The sequence below is a fragment of the Gymnoscopelus braueri genome (assembly GCF_963280865.1).
Source record: "Gymnoscopelus braueri genome assembly, chromosome: 6".
Lineage (NCBI taxonomy): Eukaryota > Metazoa > Chordata > Actinopteri > Myctophiformes > Myctophidae > Gymnoscopelus > Gymnoscopelus braueri.
Genome location: NC_137607.1, coordinates 5,935,587 through 5,952,628, shown reverse-complemented (window position 1 = coordinate 5,952,628; position 17,042 = coordinate 5,935,587). Strand labels below are relative to the sequence as shown.

The 17,042-nt window shown below is 38.4% G+C and overlaps 2 protein-coding genes and 1 long non-coding RNA gene across 3 annotated transcripts in view; all 3 read left to right on the top strand.

The window, feature by feature from the left end:
- LOC308087638 (uncharacterized protein) overlaps window positions 1-2,540 on the top strand; it is a 38,153-nt gene extending 35,613 nt beyond the window's left edge. Inside the window, exons 3-5 of the mRNA XM_080431661.1 lie at window positions 1,344-1,631; window positions 2,068-2,159; window positions 2,388-2,540. Coding sequence (XP_080287787.1) covers window positions 1,392-1,631; window positions 2,068-2,159; window positions 2,388-2,502 — 447 coding nt within the window. The 5' untranslated portion in view covers window positions 1,344-1,391 and the 3' untranslated portion in view covers window positions 2,503-2,540. The remainder of the gene's footprint in view (window positions 1-1,343; window positions 1,632-2,067; window positions 2,160-2,387) is intronic.
- Window positions 1-17,042, top strand: part of LOC308087637 (B-cell receptor CD22-like) — a 66,481-nt gene that overhangs the window by 39,575 nt on the left and 9,864 nt on the right. The window lies entirely within an intron of this gene.
- Window positions 7,796-9,659, top strand: LOC308087639. Its single transcript, XR_013933354.1, has 3 exons — window positions 7,796-7,874; window positions 8,172-8,264; window positions 9,397-9,659. It is a non-coding gene; the product is annotated as an uncharacterized lncRNA (long non-coding RNA).

Here is a 17,042-nt window from a genome sequence, read left to right as displayed (position 1 = left end):
TATACTGTCAGTAATCATAAACAGTTTGTATAGTTAAATGCCGTGTAAGTACACAGTACTGTCCTACAAGGCTCTGCTGTCCTGAAAATGAACAGTTTTGACCTGCTCACCCTAGGTGTAACACTGATACTACTGTAGATACTGTATAATCACAGGAATAAAATACAAATAAAAAGCTCATTATGAGAGTCCAATTTAGTGTTTTTCTCACATGAGACATGTCGCTCGTGTTGTGAGCTTGTAGATCTGCTATTTTCTCTACTTCCAAACATTTGTAAAACTGAAATTGATTAAAATTGAAAACTTTTTTAAGGCATAGAATTTGCCTCTGTATTGGGAAATGAGAGTGAATTATGTTATGTAGTTTTTTATATGTTGTAACTTTTGTGCTGCTGCAGGGCTCCCTCAAAAAATATTATAATATATATATATATATATATATATATATATATATAATATAATAATAAAGTTTGGTTTAATTAAGAAACAAGTGAACTGGCATGCTCAACTCAAAGGTATTCAGAGTTACTATGAACAATAGTAGATTCTCAGGGGTTCTGAGACATATGTGGTTGGGTGTGAGAGGTGTTTTTAGGACATGGCTAACACCTCTATCTCATGCACAGGATGTCTGTAAATGTGAACCTGCTAGTTTATGTTGATAGGCTTTTTGACGGGTTAATCAGGGCACCTGCCCTCTCTAAAGTCTGTGCAAGGCCCTGGCATCTATTGTAGCATTGATTGATTTTGATTGAAATTTTTATTAGGCAAAAGAATGTAAAACAACACAGTTACATTTATAATGCTTTTGTCTAAAAGGTCCGGCCAAAAAAGTCCTTGCGGACTTGTTTCCGTTGGGGTCCTTGAATTAATTTCATAGACATATATAGTAGCAACCAAACAGTTCAAAAATCAATATGAAAATACAGATAATACAGAAAAAATACAACTATGTACAAAAAAAAAAAAAAAAAGGAGCATGAAAAAAATTTAAATAAAAAATAAATGTCTGTGTGATCTGTGACTCATGTGCAGAGTGAGTGAGTGAGTAGTGGTTAAAACCGCGTTGCTCGTGAAATACCATGGATTCATTATGCGCAGCAGCTACTCTGTGGGAAATGTCACTCATAGGTGCACATTTCAAACAAGATTTGTCCATATCCCCCCCTGTTCTCACAGTCTGTTCTGTGTTTACATTGAAGAGAGACACACAGAGAGAGAGAGAGAGAGAGAGAGAGAGAGAGAGAGAGAGAGAGAGAGAGAGAGAGAGAGAGAGAGAGAGAGACATATTAAGTTTCACTGAAACCACCTGATGTTTTACTTTCTGTTGTGTCCCACACCAGCCTGCATCTGTCCCGTTGGTCAGTGGGAGGAGCTTGGCATCTGTCCCTATGGTCAGTGGGAGGAGCTTGGCATCTGCCCCAGTGGTCAGTGGGAGGAGCTCAGACCCTTCAGTCCTGCAGGTGCATCAAGACTCCTCCTCTCATTGTCCCTCCTCTCAGATCAACAGTGTCTACTCCACAGTCCAGCACCACTCTCTGTCCTCTCCTCATCCTCCTACTGAGGAGATCCCTCTTTACTCCATGTTGAAGCTCCCGTCCCATCAGTCTGCTTCACACCCCCCTGGACAGGTACTGTGTCTAAAGGTCACATGGTCTTTGATTTACACTTGAATCCTTTACCCAAGAAATCTACCAGAACACAGTTTGATTACAATTTATTTCTGAAAACATGTGTCTTTCTGCACTGTTAAGAGACGAGATCCCTTCTCCTTTCCTATTTACATAATTGAAATTTACATTACACTACACTATAGTCTGACTCATAACAGTCATGCAATCGACTTCTCTTTTATTTCCATCTCTTCTCTACAAAGATGACAGTTATATTGTATCAACTATCACCTAATAGTTATTCAACGTAATAAGTTGACAGGCTGATTGTGTATTTGTACTGTATTTGGGGGAAAAAAAAATAAAGATGTTTAAGCTGTTTGAGTTTCAGCATTTCATTTCGTTACATTACTGATGGCACTTTTGTCATTTCTTTTTATGTTGTATTGCTCAGCAAGAACAGGATGTTGACTATTGTTCAGTGACATTCAAACCAGGGACCAGCAGGACCCTTGCAGATCACAACACAGCCCTCCAACACACACTGTAAGTTATAAAAACACATTTATTTGATTGTGAATTATAACATGCATTGAAAACTGTGAAATGTTGATGTAATGCAAAAATCCAGATGCATCCATTATTTTAAATAAGACCATATAGAGAAGTTGTGTTTTACGGAAGTATGTTTCCTGTGCTGCTGAAGAGCCATAAGGGTTACATGTGTAGTTCTTCTCTACATTAGTATGAATGGATGTGTATTGTTCTTCTCAGGTCTGGTGAAGCAGGAAATGAAGGTATGATCTATTCCACTGTGAAGGAAGACGTCTCTGCAATCTATTCTACTGTGGATAAAACTAAAAAGGCAAAGAAAAGTAAACCAAAGTAAAACCAAAGTATCTGTTACAAAACTGCATCTCACACTATGTGATGCTGAACCTAATTCTTGGATGATATTCTAGTGCCATCTACAGTTTAAGAGGCAGAACTTCATCATCTTTATCTGTATATCATGAATATTCCTGCTTGCATAATTATGAAACATGAGCATTTTAAGTTGTGAGACAATGACTGTATTAACTTTCACATGACTAGATCTTTTATTAAGTAAATATGTTGCATTTGAAATACCTGTGTGCGGGTTATAGAAATATAATATAATTGTGGATGAAAAACCAAAACCATAGATCTTTAGACCAGAGGGGGAAATCCCCCCAACAAATTACAACCTGCTTCTAAGAGATGAGTTCATATCACGTTGACAAGCTCCTCTGAAATGTTCTATTTTTTAAGGAATGCTTCCTTTTTTGTAAATGTATTGCTTTGCTATGATATCCATTGGTTATGAAAGCTCAGGAAAGGAGTCAAATTCTGTAATAATTTGTTAAACTTGTGATTCAAGAATATTTATTGAAACCGATGTTTTGCTAGTGTTATAATCACAGTTTTTTGGTTGTATTCAGCTACAGTAACATCCTAAATGTTAATTTAACTGAGTTTAAAAAGGAACAAATTAAACCCATTTTGGCCCATTTAATTCTGAGAGTGTAGAAACACTCTCAGATTTAAATGAACTCTGAGAATGTTACTATTTATATGTGAAGACAATGTCATATGAATGTAAAGACAACTGAGTTTTCATTAAATGAGGATTGTTGAACTGGACTCACTGCTTTAATTCCCAGTGCAGCTATACTCAGTTTCTGGTAAATATGGAACCTTATGGATGGACAGGATCTGGTAAATAATACCTTATGGATGGACAGGATCTCGAGATGCAGTCGTGGAGGAGAGTTTTGATTGAGTGATTGAATACTTTATTAGGCAGAAACGTAAACACCACAAGGTACAATCAGACTGACATTTGAGCTAAAAGGATAACACAAAAAAGTCCTGGGGACTTGTTTCCATTGTGGTCCTATGTGTTCAATTCATCAACATACTGTAGCATAAAAATAACTCTAAAGTACAATATCATCAACAAATATAAAACGCTATATGTACAGAGTAGTAGAAGGGAAAAAGAAAACAACTGTATGCAGTGGATGCCATCACCTTTCTATGGTAGAAGTGAGTCTACCTCCCCTACCGCCTCCTGAGAGATGGAAGCCAGTGATCCACATGTATTAAGGGATGGTGGAAGGGCATTCCACACTTTGGTGGCAGTGCAGTAGAAAGAGAATGTACCCGTCTTTGTTCTATAGGTGGGTGGTACCAGATCGTTGTTGTCGTTCCCTCTAGTATTGTGCCTGTGGGTGTCACTAACTTTGGTGAGGTAGTTATAACAGGTATGAGGGTATTGAGGGCATTGAGGGCATTGAGGGCAAAGCCCCTTTGACTATCTTGAAAACCAATCCCATTTTTAATTGCTTGTCTTCTACCCTGAGCCATCCCATAGCAAAATGTGTTGGAAATAGGTGGGTCATTGGCCCCAGGCCGAGAAGTAGTCAAATCAGTCTGAGGGTATGCGGTGCATTAGTTTGCTGGGGTAGTTGCCGGGGTACCAGTCAGAGTCTCAGTCTGACAAAAAGGGTTAAATAACAATAGCACCTACAACTGTACAAGGGACTGACAAAATATTATATCAACCCCTGAAACAAACAATGAACACACAGTACCACAGAAAATCATAAAGAAAATACACACACTATATACACACAGAGTAACTCATTTGCCAACAGTGTATTAAATGGTTTCCCCAAACCCCCCAGTGTTCAATACAATTCAACAGTTCTCCAAAATGTAATGTTCAGATACAGATCAAGTGAATGTTCACAGGCCAGCGAGCTGTCATAATCAGGCGTTACCTCCCGTAACGAGGACTGGAACAGATGACACAACAGCAGCAGCGCTCCGACGGGTAGACGACCACCATCCACGTCCCCGATCGCGTCGATTACACCGCAGCGTGGGCTACAAACAAACAGACTGTTTAACGGGCCAGAGGTAGGCTACTAGCGCGAGGGAATCTCAGGACACGACACCACCAGTGGTTGACAGAAGCCGGCTCATAGTGCGCGCCTTCTTCCCTTTGATTCATTCATAGTTTCCTGGAGAGGCGTGGGAACATGTGACGTAGGGAGCAGCGTTAAAGGCGCAGATCGCCACAGCGGTTTGGTGGGCTGCGGATTGCATCACTGCTTTTTGCAGATGATGTGGTTCTGATGACATCATGGGTCTGTGACCTCCAGCTCTCACCCACTGGATCGGTTTGTAGCCGAGTGTGAAGCGTCTGGGATGAGGATCAGTTATGGCCAAAGTTTAGACACTTCAGTCAGAGTTCAGACACGTATGACATGTCAAAACATTACCATAAATCTGGTGTCATTATAGCCTATCTGCTCTGTGCATACAGTAGTAATGGGATCATGGTCATTCATTTTTTAATGCTCCTACATTTACACACATATTCTCTACACTTTTGAAGACAGTTTAGCTCTTATTTCTCCACAATGCTTAAATTGCCAGAACTCCAACCCTGTTTATGCTGCACCCTAAAGCAGTGGTTCTGACTCCAAACGCCACGGTATTTCGCAGCTTCCTCCCAGGTCAATGCCTGCCTACAGTACTTCATGTGACGTTTGCAGACGTCCTTGAAGCGCAAGTGTGAGCGACCAAGTGGTCTGGAGCCTGTTGACAGTTCACCGTACAAGGAAGCTCGTGAATACGGTTAACAAACTTAGCCTTATCATTGTAAATGTGAAACTAGGGAGGTGCAATTTTGAGGAACTACAAGTTGTGGGTTGCAGGCGGAGGCCGGGCTCTGCCACCAGACACACACACACACACACACCCACCCACCCACCCACCCACCCACACACACACACACACACACACACACACACACACACACACACACACACACACACACACACACACCCACCCACCCACCCACACCCACACACACCCACACACACACACACACACACACACACACACACACACACACACACACACACAGACACACACACACACACACTGGCCGTAATGCTATCACATTCGACTTAGTTTCAGACGAAAAGTGACTCTGTCTTTTAGTATGTTTTATTAAAAAAGTTAGAGATGATCATTTATATGTCCCTAAGATCCACTAATAAATAATCATTAAATGTTAATGAAAACAATAACATCATGGAAATATACAAATGTGGTCTTGTGTGTCTGCTTCCTTTTCATCAGCATTAGATACATTTATGTCAGGCCAATCCAAAGAAATGAAAAAATAATGAAAGAAATTTAGAAATTGTGAGATTGTTTTCGTTTGTTTGTGACCATTCATAACCTTGGCAATTCATAACCATTGCCAATTCTCCAAAATATTGGAAAAAATGTTTATTGTTAGATTAGATAATTTCATTAAAAATCATAACATTCAGACAGACAGTCAACAGGTCAACAGCAATGGTACTGATGGAGTTAACAGAGGAGATCACTAACTGTATTGATAGTCAGAAATATTTTTTAGAAGTATTTATAGATTTGAAAAAAGCCTTCAACACCATCATGAAATATTAATTAAAAAAATTGAAAGGTATGGTGCAGTATAAGGGGGGTGGCATTAAACTGGTTGAAAAGTTACATGCAACACAGGCAACAGTTTGTTCAGGGGGACTATAAATCATCATGGGCTGACATTACTTGTGGAGTCCCACAGGGGTCAGTGTTAGGCCCAATACTGTTTATTTTATACATCAATGATATATGTATGTAGTGTGTCAAATAGGTTGAAATTTGTTTTATTTGCAGATGATACAGTACCAATGCATTTTGTTCAGGGGAAAATCTACAGCAGCTTTTGGAGCTCACCACTACAGAAATGAATAAACTAAAACATTGGTTTGCAAGAAATAAACTATTGCCAGGTAACATACAAAAAAAAAATTGGTGAAAGTGAGGGGGGTTACAATTTAAGACGGGAGTTTAATCTCAAAATGCATTGTGTTAATTCAACATTGAAAAGTATGTGCATTTCAGTTCATGGAGTGAAATTATGGAATGGACTGAGTTTGGAGGTACAACAAAGTCAAAATATGAATCACTTCAAGAAGGCATATAAAAATGTCATATTTAAGAAGTATTTGCTTGAGTAGGGGCCATGTTGACCCATTGCGTCCTGGCATCCCTGTAGATAGAGTATCTACTAGTAGGGTTGGTTTTATTTTATTTTATCTCTGTTATTACTGCGGTTATTTTTATTGCTCTATTTTTATGTTTTCTTTTTAACATGCAGTGGAGATGTTTAGGTTGTGAATACATTTAGAACATTTTTGAAAATTACTAGTGAAAAAGGGGGTAGGGGTTTATACGTTTTACACTTCATCCTACTCCTTTTCGGACATTGTTTCTTTTTTTTTTCTTCTGTTTTTTGTATTCTATTTGTCTTTATTTTTTAATAATGTTCGAAATAAAACTCATTCATTCATTCAACCTTGTATTTTACAGCATGCTTTCTTTAACACACTATTAGAAAACACAAAAATAAAAGTTAACTTTTCTGTAGAGATGGAGGAAGAGAGGAGAGAAAACATTCTCACGGTTTTAACCTTGACTTCCCTGTTAGTTTGCTCGGTGTGCGTTGTTGACGTGGTTACCAGTCTCTAGACTCTAGATGACTATTAATGTAGATGTGATGCTGTGGTATTTACAGAGCATCACTTTGTGCCGCGCTGCAAGCTTGTACTTCTGCTATTTTTGATCTTTATCTTCTTGAAATACTTTTTTTTTAACATAAATCTTCTCTTCTGGGGGTCCCTGGCACAAAGCATTTTCAGATGGGGGTCCGCGGCCAATTACATATCATTTTGGGGGATCCTTGGCACGAAAATGTTTGAGAACTAGTGGTTTAGAAGGCATTTGTAGAATGGGCCTCAGGTCTTAATGGGTTAAGAGTTGATGGTTATCAGTTGTCTAGATGACGTTAATGTAAATGTATGATGCTGTGGTATTTCTCTATGAGTGTATTTAACTATATGGATGTCTAAAAATGACACTAAGGGGAATTCACACTGACCCTCACACACACGTCACTTGACCAAGTAGCCGTGTTTAAGGAGTTGATGGTTATCAGTATGTCTAGATGACGTTAATGTAAATGTGTGATGCTGTGGTATTTCTAAGTGTATTTAACTACCATGGATGTCTAAATATGACACTAGGGTGAATTCACACTGACCAGAAGCACACACGTCACTTGACCAAGTGGTCGTGTTTAAGGAGCTGACAAGAGAATCTATTGACTAGACAGACACGCTTTGGAGACGGGTGAGTACAGTATGTCTGAATTATATAGTAACAATGATACTTTATATATTTACTGAGGTGATTGTATCTTATACTGACACATTCACACCATTCAGAAATAGTGAAGAAGTGGTCCAAATAAAACTAAAAAACGTTTAATAAATCCATGTGATATTATATCACATATACAGCATACATATGAAATTGTAACATTAACATTGTTGAGACTCAGTATAGACATAAATGTATTGACAGCATTTATTACAGAACAGAGAGTACAGTACATGTGTTGGTTGTGAAGTGTGTCTTTCATTGCAGTTACTTGATGCTGGGGTCAGTTTTCACCTCAAGATACCATGAGGTTTCTAAAGACAATCAGTGTGATCCTGGACATTCTGATCTTGGTACCTGGTAAGGAGAGTTTATTATAATGGTTTCATATTCACAGTGTGTTCACTCATAGCGCGGATCTGATACTTTAGAAAAATCATGAAAATTTGAATATATATATATTTTTTATAGCAAACATTTTCTCAAATCTTTGCTTCTGGGGGTCCCTGGAACAAAATATTTTGAGATGGGGGTCCACAGCCAAATACATATACATCTTGGGGTCCTTGACATGAAATAGTTTGAGACCCACTGACATAGCAACATATGTTTTTTTCAAAAAATGTTAGGATTTAGAAGACATTTTGTAGAATCGGAACCTGCAGGCCTTAATGGGTTAAACCCTCCTGCAGTGTTCCGGTCACTAGGCATGTGAACATATAAAAATAGTGATGACCATTTTCACAGAGTTTTCAGTCGTTTATTCAACTTTGTTATTGTTCCCGGTCAAAAATGACCGCCATAGGAAATGAATGGGAAAGACTACATGATATGATACTGACCAGATACTGACCATGATACTGATATGATATTGACCTAAATACTGCAACCAAAAAACACACACACACACACACACACACACACACACACACACACACACACACACACACACACACACACACACACACACACACACACACACACACACACACACACACACACACACACACACACACACACACAGAAGTGTTGATGTTTTGTATATGTACAAATTATGGTCTCCATTTTGAATTTGTATTTATGATTATAATCTTCAGTGTTTGTTCTTTATATAATCACCGGAGAGACCCCTGTTGAGCACTGGTTGAACAAAATGATGATTTATGTGGTTTATGTTATTTTAAAAGCATGAAAACAGGCCGGTCAAATTTGACCGGGAACACTGAAGTAAGGGGGGGTGCAGCGAACACTGCAGGAGGGTTAAATGTTGTGGGCAATGTACAGATAAATGTACAATTATTGAGGTAAATATGAAAAAACAAAAACAATTCTGTTCTATTCTATTATGATAATAATTGAAGACAATACCTACTTTCAACTATTTGTATCACAATCATTGGCCAGAATATCAAAATTACCCTTCATGATTAAAAAGAATAATCTGAAGATTGACCATTTTTGTTGACAGTTGTTATTTTTTTGTCTTTTACAGGTGTTTGTAGTGATGAGTATGGAGTGACCTTCACCAATCCATCTCCATGTGTCATGATAGGATCATCAGTAAATATTGTCTGTTCATATAAATACCCAAAAGGTCTCACTGTCAATGATGCATTCTGGTTCAAGGGCCGTAATCAAGTCAATTCACGACTAGAGGATCGTTTTCAATACATTGGTGATAGACTCAATGATTGTACCCTCAGGATCAACAACATAGAAGCCAGTGATAAGAAAGAGTATTACTTCAGGTTTTTGACAACAGATAAATCGATGTCCAGTAAACAACCAGTATATTTGTCTGTAACAGGTAAACAAGAGTACTTTTTTTAACCTTTCATGTAATCAAAGACAAATCTTTCCTGACAATCTCACCAACTGACGTCCATCTTGTTTTTATTCTTCTGATCAGAACTGTCTGTACAGGTGACTCCTCCCACTGTGTCAGAGGGGAAACGGGTGACACTCACCTGTCAAACATCTTGTAAACCACAACCCTACATTGTCTGGTTTAAAGATGGACAACGAGTATACAACTCAAAATTCCAGGCTAAAGTAGAGGATGCTGGGCGTTACCAGTGTGCTGTTGAAGGACAAGAGACATGGAAGTCTAATGCTGTGAAGTTGAATGTGCATTGTGAGTTTATATGAGTTCATGTGAGCTCTTTCTTTTTCTTTGTCTGAATATGTTTTCTCTGTGTTTCATTCTCTCATGCATTCCATTAATACAAGCTTACTACTTACATTCAGATAAGAATCATACTGCATTGATATAGCATCCACTAGTGAACAATATTCTCAGAAAGTTATATTTAGCAAGAGGGGATATGAGTCACTTCAAGACAAACATATCACTGCCATGGGCTGAGCTAGAATGGCTTGTAAACCGTCAATGAAGTCTAAAAACTAGATAACATTTCACTGTAAATTCTGCTTGAATATTTTATACAGGTGAAAATGTATATCAAATTCAAATCAAGTCTACAAGCTTATGCCCTGTCCTACGACGGTGTCGCGCATCGAAAAAGGCTGATCTACAAGATTTACTGGGAAATAAATTGTCACTCCATCTATAAAGTACTTTTAAATAATGTATTTCTCCAACAGATGGTCCCAAGAATGCTGTTTTGTCAGTAAGTCCGCCAGGAGATGTTGTCAAAGGAAGCTCAGTCACTTTGACCTGCAGCAGCAGTGGTTCAAATCCACCAATCCAGAGCTACATCCTTCTCAAAGACAACACTGAAGTGACACAGGAGAAGATAATGACCATCTCTAACATCCAACCCAGTGACAGTGGAAGATACTCCTGTCAGGCAAAGAACTACATTACCACAGTCACTTCACCTGGAGTCACTCTTCATGTTCAGTGTGAGGTTTTGATTTAATTAAAATCAAATTGAATGTCATTATTTGCTTGATCCTTTTGACAGCTGAAAGCCGGTGTAATAGTGTACACCATATTATTCAAACACATGAATTATTGTCATTGTTCATACCAAGAAAATCAAATATTGTAACCTATGTTTTGTAAACTCAGCAAATATTCCTCCACAGACCCTCCAGTAATGACCACAATATCAGTGAATCCACCAGGAGAAGTAGTTGAGGGCAGTAAAGTGACTCTGACCTGCAGCAGTGATGCCAACCCACCAGTAGACAACTACACCTGGTACAGAGACAGAGGAAGCAGCTTTATCTCCACTGGTCCTCAGCTGGTAAAGGACAATGTGTCTCCTGCAGACTCTAGACAGTACACCTGTCAGGTCACCAACAAACATGGATCCCAAACGTCATCACCTCGTCCCATTAATGTTCTCTGTAAGTAAATACATAAATAATGTCATAGTCCAATTAAAATATGTATTTATATAACAATATCTAGTATATTATCAAAAGTAATTTGTATTTTTGATGTTTCTATCAAGATGCACCAGTGAATGTGTTGGTGGAGGTCAGTCCACCAGACAGTCCAGCAGAGGGCAGCAGTGTGAACTTGAGCTGCAGCAGTGACGCTAACCCACCAGTACACAACTACACCTGGTACAAGAGGACTGGGCCTCCTGGTTCCAGCTCCCTGGTCCAGGTAGGGTCAGGACAGGTGCTGGTTCTGGCCTCTCTGCAGCCCTCCCACACTGGACTGTACTTCTGTCACACCAGGAACTCACTGGGAGAAAACAACTCTACTGAGGTGCTGCTGCACATGGACAGCACTGGTGGAAAAAGTAGGCCTACTTAGATTTGTTTTACTTCAAAGTACTTGAGTAAAATACAAAAGTATTAGCATCAAAATATAATTAAAGTACCAAAAGTAAAAGTATTCATTATGCAAAATGTCCCGTTTCACAAGTTATCATATGTCTAAAATGTATTTAAAATATTATGAAAAAAGAAGATCTACAAGCTCACAACGGGTCGCATCGCAACGTGTTGTGAGCTTGTAAATCAGCAATTTTTAAATAGCCAAAGTTTAAATATGGCTTAAGTATGTTTTGTTAACAATCAAAATCCACAAAGTATTTATAACTAAAGTTGCAAATAACTGTAGTTGAGTAAATGTACAATATTTGTCTCTGAGATGTAGTGGAGTAGAAGTAAAAGTATAGAAAATTGGAAATATTCCAGGAAGTTAAAAGTACTTCAAAATTGTACTTAAGTACATGTACTTAGTGACTTTACACCACTGATAGACAGTGAGTAGACAGAGGAAGTCGTTGGAAGGAATGATTGTAATAACATTCTGTCTGTAATAGTCTGTAACCTGACAACTAAATCTACTAAAGTGTATAATGGAGTTTTAGATGTAATTATTTAAAACTATATAAAGCACAAGAAAACCATACTGAATACATTGTTGATTGATTTCCTTCTCTATTGATAACTTATGTGAGTAGGTCAAGTTTTTCTAAACTTAGAATTGCAAAGAACAATGATTTCTTTTTGTCAAGTGTTGTCCAAAGTTGGTGTAATATTAGACACCACACACAGTAATCAATAATAACTTTAGAAAAACAACCATCAGAAATGCACATTTTAACTTCTCTCCTTATTTTTATTGTGTTTCTCCAAAGCCAACAATGTTGCTCTAATATCTGGAGTTGCAGTTTCACTGTTTGTGCTGATTTTGGTTTTCACCATTGTTTTCTGGGTCAGGTGAGCGTGCATGCGTGTGTGTGTGTGTGTGTGTGTGTGTGTGTGTGTGTGTGTGTGTGTGTGTGTGTGTGTGTATGTATGTGTGTATGTGTGTATGTGCATGTGTGTGTGTGTGTGTGTGTGTGTGTGTGTGTGTGTGTGTGTGTGTGTGTGTGTGTGTGTGTGTGTGTGTGTGTGTGTGTGTGTGTGTGTGCGCGTGCGTGCGTGCGTGCGTGCGTGCGTGCGTGCGTGCGTGCGTGCGTGCGTGCGTGCGTGCATGTGTGCATGTGTGTACTCATTTTGATGAAGCAGTACTGTGATGTAAAATGTTACACCCACTTTTATAACAAACATGAACTTTTTAATTGTGAGCTTTTGACAGCAGATTCCATTTCAGACTTAGACTAAGATTATTGCAATTTCATTCATCACTAAATTATTTAAATAATAAGTTAAGTCTTTTGATTTGACAGGAAGAAAAGGACAAATTCAGACCAAGAGGTATTTATTTGTTTGGATTTTCCTGTTTTAATTTGAGATGTTTAAAAAAAAAAAAAAATCTGTATCTTCAATGTTAACACTATATATACTACAGACATAAAATGTCACTGAAACCATCTGTTTTATTTTCTGTTTTACCCCACAACAGCCTGCAGCTGTCCCTATGGTCAGTGGGAGGAGCTTGGCATCTGTCCCAGTGGTCAGTGGGAGGGGCTTGGCATCTGTCCCAGTGGTCAGTGGGAGGAGCTTGGCGTCTGTCCCAGTGGTCAGTGGGAGGAGCTCAGACCCTTCAGTCCTGCAGGTGCATCAAGACTCTTCCTCTCATTGTCCCTCCTCTCAGATCAACAGTGTCTACTCCACAGTCCAGCACCACTCTCTGTCCTCTCCTCATCCTCCTACTGAGGAGATCCCTCTTTACTCCATGTTGAAGCTCCCATCCCGTCAGTCTGCTTCACACCCCCCTGGACAGGTACTGTGTCTAAAGGTCACATGGTCTTTGATTTACACTTGAACCCTTTACCCAAGAAACCCACCAGAACACAGTTTAATTACAATTTATTTCTCCAAAAATGTGGGGTTCTGCACTTTTCTCACACAGAAAGGAGATCCCTTCTCCTTTCTAATTAACATAATATTTATTTAGATTACAACACACGCTCCTGACTCATAACAGTCACGCAAACTACTGTATACATCTCTTTTCTGTTCTGTTCCATGTTGAAGCTCCCGTCCCCTCAGAGTCACGTGGGAGGGTTTTATTAACTGGCTAATCATGATAAATTGTGTCTTGATATTGCTGGCACAACCCTCAGCAATAAGTCATCAAATTAGCCCTTGTTTAGCATGAAGTATGTTGCAACATGTTACTCCATGTTGGATACAGTAGTAACTACATACAGCACTCTCCTCTGGCATAATGAAGCTTAGGTCTGTGTGGAAGATTGATTGATGGGTGGATGTCATGTTATTATTGATTTTGTATTTGATTTGTACCTGCTGATATAAGCACGCCTTATGTTTTCTTTTACTCAAAGTAATCAAGATTGGATTTTGATATAAAAATACCCAAACATATATATTTTAGAACATATCGTTAATAAATAGGTTCGGTGCCAAATATAACTGAGCATGTCCTCTAGTCCAGTGGTTCTCAAACTTTTTTGTGCCAAGGACCCCCAAATTGACACTTATTAGCCCGCGGACCCCATTTGAAAAGATATGGCAGGGACCCCCATAAGAGAAGATTTTTACGGCTCTCTAGCAGTGATTCTCAACCATTTTAATTTCAAGGACCCTCATTTTGACATGCATTAGGGCTACGGACCCCCATTTAATGGCATTTATATCTCTGGGACCCCAATTTATATTGTAAAATCAATGTTAATTTAACTCTGAGAGTGTACAAATGGAACCAAATGGACCCGTTAGGGTCCATTTGGTTCCATTTGTACACTCTCAGAGTTACAGACCGATAAGGGTCCATTTGGTTCCTATCCATCATTTAGCTGGGGACCCCCTGGAACCCACTCAAGTACCCCTGGGGGTCCCCGGACCCCACTTTGAGAACCAATGCTCTAGTCTAAGAGACATTTTACATGTCATCTCCACTTTAACAATTAAACCCCATACTGCAAAAGCTTTCCCAGAATATGGATGATGGGGCTAAAGGGGTTAAAACTAGCTTCAACCAGCTCCTAGACGAAGTTGTGATATTAACAGTAGTGTTGTCAGCCATGAGTGACATGTTACATGAGGTTATGCAGCCACACCCGACTACCATCACCCTCCTCCTCTTTTGCTTATTTTCAGCATAAAAAGCGCTCTAGGCAGCATTTTTTCTTCATAACTAACAGACAGTGTGAACACACCCTTAGAGTTCCTTTTTCAAAACTTGTCTTGTCATCCTCACAGCATGAGAAAGGAGAAGGAAACTTTAAACTGTACTCTTCTAACAGTCATGCAAACGATGCCTCTTTTTTCTCCTCCTCCCCCCCTCCTCTTCTCTCCTCTTCTCTTCTTTTCTCTACAAACAAATAGACAGTTTATTTGTATATCCTATCTACTATCATCTGTTAGTTATACAGATTATGATAAATTGATAGGGTGATTGTCTAACAACTGCACTGTAAATAGCTGTTGGAGACAATGTAATAAAAAAATATAATAATTTAAAGAATTCTGGGTTTCAGCATTACATTTCATTACTAATTACACTTTTGCCATTTTTATCTTGTATTGCTCAGCAAGAGGAGGATGTTGTCTATTCTTCAGTGACATTCAACCCAGGGACCAGCAGGACCCAAGCAGATCACAACAACACAGCCCTGCAACACACACTGTAAGTTATAAAACATGATTTAATTGTAATTGTAATTACATTGTAATTAAGATCAACTATGCACTGAGAGTCAGAAAAACAAATTCACAAATCCAGATGCATTTCCAATATTTTAATTAGACATAAATTATTTTAAATAAGACCATAGAGAAGTTGTGTTTTACAGAAGTATGTTTCCTGTGCTGCTGAAGAGCCATTAGGGTTGCATGTGTAGTTCTTCTCTACATTAGTATGAATGGATGTGTATTGTTCTTCTCAGGTCTGGTGAAGCAGGACATGAAGATGTGATCTATTCCACTGTGAAGGAAGACGTCTCTGCAATCTATTCCACTGTGGATAAAACCAAAAAGGCAAAGAAAAAAACAAAGTAAAAGTCTTTCTTATTCTGTCTGCATCTCACAATATGTGATGCTGAACCTAATTATTGGATTATTCTGCTGCCATCTAGAGTTAAAGAGGCAGAACGTCATCATCTAAATGTATCACGAATTATTCTGCTTGCTTATGAAACAGGACAGAGATTATTTAAAGGTTTGTGAGACAATGACTGTATTAACTTTACTATTAACATTACTAGATCATTTATTATGTAAATATGTTCAATATGTATGTGTGGGGCAAGTTGGCGGGCACCAGGGACAAAAAATAAATAACCAAAACCATTGATTTATTGACCAGAGAGGGGAAAATCCCACCAGCAAATCACAACCTGCTTCTAAGGGATGGGAGCATATTGACAAGCTCCTCTGAATTTTTTATTTTTTTTAACTAAAGGAGTGTTTTATTCATCGACAGCATTTATAGTATAGATTTATAGAAGATGCATGTAAATATAATGCTTTGCTATGATATATATCTGTTATGAAAGCTCAGGAAATGAAGTTAATAATTTTGTAATAATTTGTTAAACTTGTGACTTCAGGAAGATGTATTTAACTATTATCATATTATTACTATTATTATTTAATTATGTTGTGCTTGTGTAATAATCTCAGTTCTTTGGTTTCATTCAGCTGCAGTAATATCCTAACTGTTAATAACTCTGTCTGAGCGTGTACTAGTGGATCCAACCCATTTGGGCCGCTTTACTGAGAGTGTAGAAACACTCTCCAATTTAAATTGACACTGAGAATTTTACTGTGAAGGCAGTGTCATATAATGAATGTACAGACAGATAGAGTTTTCATTGAATGAGTTTTGTTGAACTGGACTCACTGTTTTAATCCTTTTGCTTTTAGGATCATGGTCATTCATTTTGAACTTGCTCTTTCACATACACACACATTAAATCACCACTGTAACTTGAAGACATTTTAGCTCTTAATTAAATTGCCAGAACTCCAACAATGTTTATAATACATACACAACACATACTACACCTTAAACTGTTCTGCAAATCCTCCTTTCACTCAGAACCCAATTTTATACTGATTAACGGTTTTGGAGAAATTAAGGTCAGAAGGTTCCCACTTCAACACCTACAATGCATCAGACTTCATCAAGACATCTTAACCCTAGTAGCTACTGTAGCTGTGGACTGGTTGGTGTTCAATGTCCATGGCTACATGTAGCACAGTGGGTAGTGTATGCCTCACAGCTGGATATAGGCTCTGAATTAATTGTATTTCAAATAATTTACCTTGCTTTCAAAATAAATAAAATGAAACATCTTT